This window comes from Puntigrus tetrazona, chromosome 5 (genome assembly GCF_018831695.1).
Source record: "Puntigrus tetrazona isolate hp1 chromosome 5, ASM1883169v1, whole genome shotgun sequence".
Taxonomy (NCBI): Eukaryota; Metazoa; Chordata; class Actinopteri; order Cypriniformes; family Cyprinidae; genus Puntigrus; species Puntigrus tetrazona.
In genome coordinates this window covers 27,067,209-27,077,323 of record NC_056703.1, presented here as the reverse complement: position 1 = coordinate 27,077,323, position 10,115 = coordinate 27,067,209, and the positions used below count along the sequence as shown (strand labels likewise).

General features: G+C 36.3%; 1 protein-coding gene across 1 annotated transcript in view; it reads right to left on the bottom strand.

Annotated features, from left to right (window-relative positions):
- Positions 1-129: 129 nt before the first annotated feature.
- The window catches only part of LOC122345428 (connector enhancer of kinase suppressor of ras 2-like), a 21,318-nt gene continuing 11,332 nt past the window's right edge, over positions 130-10,115 (bottom strand). Inside the window, exons 6-18 of the mRNA XM_043239547.1 lie at positions 9,274-9,406; positions 7,865-7,924; positions 6,971-7,039; positions 6,440-6,559; positions 4,964-5,052; positions 4,250-4,353; positions 3,800-3,921; positions 3,472-3,505; positions 3,198-3,373; positions 2,309-2,382; positions 1,820-1,891; positions 567-640; positions 130-236 (exon numbers count right to left, since the gene is read on the bottom strand). Of these exons, the coding sequence (XP_043095482.1) occupies positions 148-236; positions 567-640; positions 1,820-1,891; positions 2,309-2,382; positions 3,198-3,373; positions 3,472-3,505; positions 3,800-3,921; positions 4,250-4,353; positions 4,964-5,052; positions 6,440-6,559; positions 6,971-7,039; positions 7,865-7,924; positions 9,274-9,406 (1,216 nt within the window). The 3' untranslated portion in view covers positions 130-147. The remainder of the gene's footprint in view (positions 237-566; positions 641-1,819; positions 1,892-2,308; positions 2,383-3,197; positions 3,374-3,471; positions 3,506-3,799; positions 3,922-4,249; positions 4,354-4,963; positions 5,053-6,439; positions 6,560-6,970; positions 7,040-7,864; positions 7,925-9,273; positions 9,407-10,115) is intronic.

The window sequence follows — 10,115 nt, the reverse complement described above, 5'->3', positions numbered from 1 at the left end:
AGACAGTTATTAAATTATAAAACATAATATATATTAATATAAAAACTATAATTGTAATTATATTATAAAAATATTAACTCTTTACTGTATGGTTGATTCAATCTAAAAATAAAATCATAAGGGTGTAACAACATGAGTGTTTGTGTGTCAGTTTTCCCTCACTGTATTGGCTTTCTTCCGATGAGAAAGTGGTGAACGTGACGGTTCCTCCTCCGATTCAGTTTCACTGTAACATTCTGACGACAGAAACATTTTACATTGATAAAGTAGTACATAAATACCAAATATACCATAAAAAATGCATTACCACACATAATACAGTAATATACATACAGTAAAACACATAATTCTGCTGGAATCACATTGATAATAAAAAAACATAGCTGACTGCTGATGTCCAATGAAAATGAAAGAAGTTCTCACGTAGCCTTTTATCAATCAAAACCAATAATGTAGTACAGATTTGGCGCTGCATATTTCCACAGAACTTGGAGAACCGTCACAGAACCGCCTTAAGTGGCAGTGTAAAGATGTCAGCCAAATAGCTGAATGTGTTGTTTTCCTACCTTCTTCGCTGTCTGGCTGACTTTGAACATACTTCTTATATTTCTGAATGGTTGTGATTAAGCAGTTAATCCATCTGTTGAGACAGAGAGAGAGAGAAAGAGAGGGATTCAGGGATTTAGTTTCCCATTAGCACTTCAGGCGGTTTGTATTGTGTTCTATTAGGTGAAGGCCAGTAGGGGGCAGAGGTGACATGTCAGAAATCCTGAATGTGTAAAAACTATATGTGTGATGCAGTACAGAACAATAATAATAGGTAGGTAAACATGAGGTGGTAGTACTTAAAAGAGTTAACTCTTACACACAGTCACTGTTACTCTCTATGTCTGACTCTGAGCGTCTGCTGACTCACTGCTTTACTGCCGCTCCTCAAGTGCCACTCAAGAAGTCAAAGCCATTAAGATTCAATTTAGAGTTCAGACCTTTTCGTAACGAGGCTAAGAGCGGCTAGTGCAACCTAACAACAAAATACCTGGACAATTTTGCCTGAAAATAATGGACCTAAATGGCCCGAAACTTAAAAGAGACAAACTGAGGCACTAATATTGGTCTAATATTATCGTTTGTCAAACGAGTGGGGGAACGAAACATGATAGTTAACATAACTGCTCAGGGTTCTCTTCTGAAATCATATCATCAGCTCTATTTTTAGAGGTAACAAGCACCTGAGTTCCACTGGTCATGGGACAAATCATGAAGTGTAAAAGAGCTCCAATCTGTAGTGTTATTACATAATGCGCTCCACTCCAAATTACTGCAGAGGCACCATGCAGTGGCTGTTGAGTTTTCTGACCAAACCCTAAAAAACTAAAAATATGTTTTTAAACAACAAATACAAGCTTTTCTCAACCATATCAATAATGGTTTTGAGCTAGTTGGCCAAAGGATAGAGTAAAATAAACGCGGCGGTCAGGATATGCAATTTATTTTCAGCTCTCCTACACATTTGTGTCAAGCTGTGAATCGCTTATAGTTGCCTATGCACATTAAATTTTAAAAAGGTACGTTCACATCACACACTCCACCTTTAAAAATACAAAATCATTGTATCCATCACATCTATTTAAATTTAAAGGTCAAAGCACAATCATTTGCACATGAAGAGAAACTGCAGGTGCGCAGCAAGATCTAATCATTGTGACATTTCGCTACTCAATGATTTTTACAAAATGCTCTCCAAGCTATGAAGTCATGAATGAATGTCATTTGGATGCAGCGGTAGAGAAAATGCTTGTTTATATGCAGCCGCACTCACTTGCTCATGTCGGATACATTATCAGCAGCGAAGAAAAAATTCTGGAAGCGCTGGTGGCACATTTTAAATACACTAGAAGATAAAGAGAAAGAGATCAGATGATAATACCCATTAATCTTAGGGCAGACGCTTTAGCAGCTTAATGAAAAAACAAAAGCTCATTTGTCATCATGGTGGCAGGTTGTGCTGTTCAGTGTCTGCGGAGTGCGGGGGACGATCTGAGGAATGTAAAGTGTAATTCTGTTATTCACACATCTTCGGCTAACTGCCCTCCTGCGTCTGATACTCTCACAGCCAACCACAAACATAGAGTCCGAGGAGACCGACGACTTCTGTTTCTTTATGACAGTGTGAACACAAACAATCACGCTGAATGGTGTTTAATGTCGTTCAGTCAACAGATACGCTTCCCTGCAAATCTGACTTAGCTGCAAATAATGAATGGGTAACCAGATCCAGCGTGTTCTGTGTAGTGCAGCAGATACTCACTACTTCCTCTTGTGTTCTCCCGCACTCTCTATACTGTAGCTGCCGATCTTGATTAAGCCCTCCGCCTTCTCCTCCTGCACAAATATATGGGTTCGGTAATTATTTTAAAGAAATTACCAGAATTCGTTAAGAGACAGAGTTACACAGATATTATACTGAAACATGTTAAAAATCAACACTATCTTGTCTCAGTAAATTAAAGGAACAATGCAACCCAAAATAAACATTCTGTCATAATGTCTATTATTTTCTCACCATCATATTGTTCCAAAGCTCTATGACTTTCTTTTTCCTTGGAAACATGAAATTTAATATTTTGAAGAACGCTGTAAACATATAGTTTTCCGATGACTTCCATTGAACATGCAAGTCCATGGGTAGCAAAACTGCTAGCACTACTGCTGTTTTTTTTTTTTTAAATCAACAACAGAAAACGACAGAGTTAAAATTTTTGGTAACACTTTTTATGAAGCTCATATTTATAATACATTATAATGGTATTCGTAAAGCATTATATTGCATTATAACTAACTTTATAATATGCTGTATCATCTTAAGAACAGTTTTAATGTGTTACAATATTTACTTATTTGTGGTTATAGCTTTTAAGATCATTTATAACACACTGTGTACATGATTCATCCAGTTAAGTTAGAATGGATTATCAGTCTTAGAACATATCTTGGCATTTTACTTATATTACTTTAAAGCAGACAAAAATAATAACAATACAAATTATTTCTCAAAAAGCTATAATGTATTATAAATATGGCTTCATAAAAGTCTTTCCAAAGTTCTGGATGGACTATCCATTTAAAAATCCGGAAAATCCGGAAATATGTACATTTGCACCTACAATGTGCCTCTTTACAAGTAAACTTGTACTAACCTGTTGGCTAGTGTACCAATACAGTGTAGGACCTTTCAGGACGAACCAAAATCTCTGCCATTTCTGAGTCATGAAGACATTTGTTTCTTTCCTCTTCCTCCATAGCCATCCATCACAGTCTGGGCGGCCAAGTTCACGACAGGACACCCTCCTACGGCTCAGAGCTGTCCGTGTTCCTTAAGTGTTCGTAAGAATCAGGGTATAGTCATTATTTTGCAATGGATGAAATAAGATGTCCTAGAAAAAGCAGTGAATGAACAAATCCATGCCTGACCTTTAGTAGAGCTCTTTTTGTTCTCCTTTTCCTCCTGCGGTAAAAAGAAACGTATAATTATTTTGAGATCACAGGGTTTAAGAAGACCTTCTGCTGATTTCATCAGAGTTGCCTCATTAGAAACACTTTATTGTAAGATGCCTCAACAGATGCTTCTCAGTGACTCATGGCACACTCAAGTTTATCATGCTCAAGGGCACAAGGGTGACAAATCATTATAGTATCTCTCCAAAACGGACCTTTCTATTTGACTACAAAAAAAGTGCAAAGAGTTGTACGTCATACCAATTTAATGCTTGTAAATATAATAAATGTGTTTTGCTCTTACTCTTAGTCCTGCCATGTCAGGACAGGAGCTAGTGCTGGCTCGGTTGAGCTCTGAGCTTTGTGGGGATGGACTCCTTTCTGCAGATGAACCTATTTCCAAACTGTTTCGACTAGCACGAGAGTCTACAAAAGGGAAGATGGATTAAAACATGTTTAGAAAGCCTATGAAATGGAATCAGAGCTGTAAAAGTCAATATAAGCTAAACAACAAATCTATATTTTCAGTAACAAAGAATACTGAAGAAACTATGGATGATAAAAAAAAGAGTAGCTTAAAATGAAATCAGTTAAAATGCTGCTCCCGGCTATTTTATGCTTTTCAGTGCTAGTTTAGCTGTAAAACCATGTTGTTGACTAATGAACAATATTTCTTCTTTCTTCAGAAAATCGTTGGGCCAATAATAAAAAAAATGCCTTCAATATTTTCTGTAAAGTTTGCTGTGACTCTTACCTGCCCTTGGCTTTAAAGTGTTTGGCTGATGTTCATTAGAGCTTTGTTCACTAGAGAGCGCTGATTTCTCCCGCCTGAAATGATGTGTGCCGTCCGATGCTGATCTGTGATACATAAACACATACACTCTATATATAAGCATATAACACAAAAAAATAAATCTGAAAACACAGTTGGCTAAGTGGCCCTATGCAGTGGCACATATACAAAAGAAGCTTTAACGGTATGAAAACTGACCAAAACACATATATACTATAGTTCTTGTTTAAATCCAGTTCAACCAAGCTACACACACACACACACACACACACACAGACCTGAAATAGAGGATTGCTCGCATGTCCTCACTGTAGCTCACAGAAAACAGTTATGAAACAAGAATTTAGTTTATGAAACACGCAGGCAGAGAAATGGAGATTTTCACTTCTTACACACAGTACGTTTATTGTAAAAGAATAAAATAATGGAAAGCACAGACTCAAGGCTAAGCATTATGGTTTACCCGAGAGAGGCGGAACTATCCTATTATATCCTACGATATTATAAAACCTCTATAACTACTATAATTTCTTCCACTTTGTGTTTTAACAACAAACATGATTTGAGTGACAAGGAATGCCTGTACAGAGCCTGAAAATCACGGAAATTCAGCATCAAAAAAAGAATATAGTAATTATAAGAGCATCAGAGGACTTTCAGCCGAGCCAAACTCACCTGAAAGACAGAGAGCGGACTGAAGCTGCCACCCTGCCCAAAAGAGAATGTCTGCTTTTCTCTTCCTCTTCTTCTTCTTCCTCCTCTTTCTGAAAGTAAGGAATTGATGAGATTGAAGTGATGCTTTGAAAACCCAATGTCATCCCAGAGGACGACTCATGTGGCAAGCGTGTTTTTTGGTGGCGATACATTTTAGACATGTGACAATGAGTTGAAAAGCACATTTTCATGTCTTATGAATGATTGTGGTACATTTGTAGCAAGCTTAAGTACCTTTATGTGTCTTTTCCAGTAAGACTGTGTGCTAGTGCCAGTGTTTGGGTTTATTAAGCGATACTCTGAGCTAGTCACCGAGGCAACATTTCTCATCTTAGTTTAGTGTAAGTGCAAAAATAACTAAAAGATAAATAAACAGAAATAACATGACAAATGACAAAAAACTAAAAAGATATAAAAAAATACAATCTAATTTAAATTCGAAAAAAATTTATAGTATATCAATGATACTAAAGCAGGACTGGAATGTGCATGATCGCTCAAAAAACGAATGTGAAAAACTCTTGTGTCTGCATTCATCAGTATGTAAGGGGTCTGGTAAGGATCTTTTGTTTATCACATCCCCGTGGATCAGTCCCTCAGGGTCACCAACAGACCCAATCATTTTTAAAAGCCACATGACTGCTACATCACACAGTGTCCTACTGAGTGTTTGCAGTCTCAGGAGATTGGTGGGAAGGAAGTCGCTGTTGTCATGACGATGCTCTTAATGCACAAGAAGTTCAAATGAAAATTAGATTGTCTCTCTCGTTTGAAAATGTGTACTTTCGTGTGTATGGTGTAGTCTATTGGTGTAAGAATATGTAATCGTTTCAGTACCACAAAGAGGAAATGTGTGTTGCTTACAGAACAAGCACAACCACATGTGTCGTGTGAACATGTGACGTCAATAAATCTGTTGCAAAGCAACCGCTAAAAGAACCAACACTGAAAAGTGCTTGCAGCACCTCATATGAGACTCATGTGTTCATTTGTTCATTCTATTTGCCTATTAACACTGTCAGAACACTTTGGCTTTGTTCAGTCAGGCGGACAGCAAAAATCTTAACTGCAAAAAAGCCCCTCTACAAGAAAGTTTTTAAAGACCAGATTCAGAGGACATCTAGTTCAAAATCAGATTTTTTTGGTCATTATTACCACATGAATGACTTTAAATTCATTCTCACTCGTTCATCATAAATGGAACTATGACATGTATTATATAGTGAAATAGTGAAAAAATATATACAATGATGTGTATATATTCACATATTGTATTGTATATACACAAGCACACACACAATACATGTGAACAGACACTGTATATTAGTGATATGTGACATGAAACCTGATCTCATAATATGTAATGACAAAAAAAGGTAATAATGCTTAAAGTGGCATATGTCGAAGATGAAAAAGAAAAAGATGAGCCTGTAGTACCTCAGACTTGGCTCGGCTCTCTTTGCGTTTCAGAAATCCTGGAAGTCTCCTTAAAACCAGAGTGACTCCATTTGGATTTTCCTCCAGTTTTTGAACAAGGTTTGCCCGGCTCCAGCCAACCTGAGACAAAATGTATTGTTTACATTGCATGAAATAAATGTATACTTGCATCTGATATGTTGTTTCTTTTGAGTCTTTACAGTCAAAAAACTGCTGGATTTTATTTTCTACATTTCATTTAAATGCCTTTTTAATCTCTTTCTCTTTATCTGAAATAACTATTGTTTTTCTTCTGTGCCTAGCAGTAATTACAGGACACTGGGCCACAAACTATTGATGATCTAAAATAGATCCAGCTGGGATTTCAAATCAAATAGACGGAAGAGTCTTACTGTGCCAATCTGGGGTTCAATCCCCCCTCATTAGGACCCTGGCTAATTTCCTTCCTTACAGCAGTCTTTATGTAAATTACTCCAGTATATCACTATTAGTACAGTAAAACATCATTAGCATTGAACTGTTTTCACTTACCACTATCTGTCCGTTAACCTGAAGGACTTCATCCCCCGCTAAAATCTTCTCACAGATCTCTGTAGGAGACTGTAAAACAGGATTTACGGTTATGCACAACACACTACTGAGTATAAGAGCACCAAAAACACTTCTACCGATAATACCAAAGCAATGATTGCAATGGCTTAGAAGGAACCACCTACAAGCAGAAACCTCATGCCCAGTCGAACTGCCACGTGCACCTTTTTGAACCAACTGGATTTTGAATGCAACATCAACATCTGTAAGACTGAATGATTATAATACACTACCATTCAAAACTTCAGGGTCAGAAATCTTTTTGCAGCCCTGGTAAGACACTTCGAAATCCCGAACCCCCATACTTTTGAATGGAAATGTACGTTAAAATATTTAAGTTTTTGTGTGCAGTAGTGTTTGTGTGTTTGACTAAATATGGCCCTTTTATTAAACTTTTTTTAAAAGATGAAGACAAAGGATATGACATCACAACTCCCTCTTCTGCAATTTCTGACCCTAAAGAAGCTGTTTACATGGAAGCATCATTTTATCATAATAGGAAAGAAAACTGAGCAAAATAAATGTGAAAACAATTCAAACCCACAATTCTTGTTTTAAGCGAGTCCAGAAACCTTTAAAGTAGCCCACTTTTTCCCTAGGAGGAAGTTAACCTTTCGCTCTCTCAGTTATGAGCCAATTCATTTTATGCGTTCATTCACTACAATGACACCCTCACATATCTCCCAGCAGACAATTTAGGGAATGATTTACATCCGTTTATGCCAGAAAAACACCAATTTCCCTCCCTAAATAAATACATTAAGAAAACAAAATGATGCTTTTCAATCTTGGTAAAATATATTGAAGCGCTGGGGTACCATCAACCTGTCGTACCTCTGCTGCTGTTCCAGTGACAAAATGATTTCTGGATCCTGTGGTGGTGATCTCAATTCCCTATGTGAAAGAAATAATGTTCATATCAAGCCAAGAATATCTTAAACCTCAGCTAAACTAGAGTTCAATGGATTTGATATTGGCTCCTGTAAGCGAGATGAGAATCCAGGCTCGTTATTAGTCCATGAACCCTGCTGGTTTGCTTTTATATTCAACCCTCCTTCCAGCATTATGGAAAGAAATTCAAAAGCAGACCGGCACTGGTCAATGAATCGACTCCAGTATCAGATGTCAGCTCAAGTTGGATCTAAATAGTATTGATTGTGCTGGAAATGTGCTGTAAGCACAGAGACCTCCTGCTTAAGAGACAATGAGCCAGTATGGTCCAACCTCAGGCTAACTGAATCCATTAGTATCTGTCAAATCAATAATAATCAATCATGTGCAATTATTATATTCTCTTGTTTTCTCCGAAGCATGCCAGCTCATTATGTCAAAATATAAACCTAATGAGCTTTCCTCAAACCTCTCTCCAGAAAACAGAAGAGGCAGGTCTCACTTGGCAAAAATCACAAGTTTTTTAAATATTTTGACAGACATAAACTTCAGTGCACTGAACAGTGTAAAACCTCTATTGGATTTCCTTTCATGGTATGTGGATGTCTGCCAGTGTAGTCATTCATGTTGCATTGTGTTTTTTGGGTCTGATTTGAAAACACACAAAATATAAAGTCCTCAAATGACTGTTCTTAAACAAACCAGGGCAAATGTAAACCAATCATAAAAAAACAATATTTAATATTTTATCAGTCCACAGACACCTAACAGAAGACCTTTTCTGCCGCGTGTTTGTGTCTAAGGTATAGAAAGGAAGAGCTTTACATAATTAAACTCTATTTAAATAGCTTCACCCTTAGCAACATATTATACAAAGTGAAAGGACTGTCTGAGTAGAAATGATTTGAGCCGGGCTTAAAGACGGATATAAAAGAGACAGAGAGAGAAAGGTGATACCGAAACTCCATCTGTACTTCTAAGCATGATTAGTTCTTTATCATTCACAAAGCTAGAGTGTACATTTAACATCAGCAAAGTATGCAAATAAATCTTGAATACAGAAAATTACTCGAACCTCAGACATGGGAAAAAGGATTTTTCAAAGATACAAAAAAAAACTAGATCACTGGAATATGTTTTACAAGAAAATAATATTTCAGTCTTTCTACTTCAAAGTTTCATGTTTAATTCAATGCATTACTTGTCGTTTCCTTGTAATTAATTAAGAAATATCTAAGTGAAATTATTTTCAAAGCCAATTTTTCACTATGCTGCTGTAAGCCACAGAAAAAAGGAAACGGACAACAAGAAGAGAAGATGAAATAGAAAATTAATGAATTACTGTGCATTACCACTTGATCTCCTGGTGAGGTTGGGACCAGGTCAACACTCTCCAGCTGGGCAGTATGGGTAAGAAGAGGCAACGGAGTAATGGTCAAAATCTCATCACACACTGCTACCAACTGACGGCAAGAGAAAGAGACAAGTAATCAATATAAATACATGTATTATTGGAATAGGGAAGATCATGTACTGTAGGTTAAACTATAAACTGTTTGGTGTCCATAAGAAGTTGTTTAAATAAATTTCTTAGCAATTGCATACTACAGATTAATGGCAAAAGTGTACAAAACATCTTAATGGAACATAATCTTAATTTAATATCCTAAGGACCTTTGGCATTTTTTTTCATGTATTTTTGTCTATTGCTACAAATATACCCCTGAAAACCTAAGACTGGTGTTGTGGTCCAGGGTAAAATTTTAATAATATGAATGCCATAATGTGACATTAAAATAATGTTCCAGGGTCAATAAAACATTTTTAACAGCAAATAAAAATTACATTTGCAGCAAGTACAGTACTGGAAGTATTATCCTGGGATAATGTGAAAGAATGATTAAGAAAATTTTCAATTAAAAGTTCAAATACCACAAATTTAATATTTAATAAAGAACTGTAGCTGCACTTTTGCTTTCAACTAGTTAATTACACTAAACAATTTTTTCAAATTATAATGAATTTCTCTGGTAATCAACGGCATATCAGTTAGAGCTACCACCGAAAGTTTGTAATTGTGTGTAATTTCTGACACTGAAATGTATGAGTATATCCATATGAACATCATAAGTGCATAATACAATACAATAACATAATAAAGCATTTCAATAATATAAGAACATATTAATGTCAT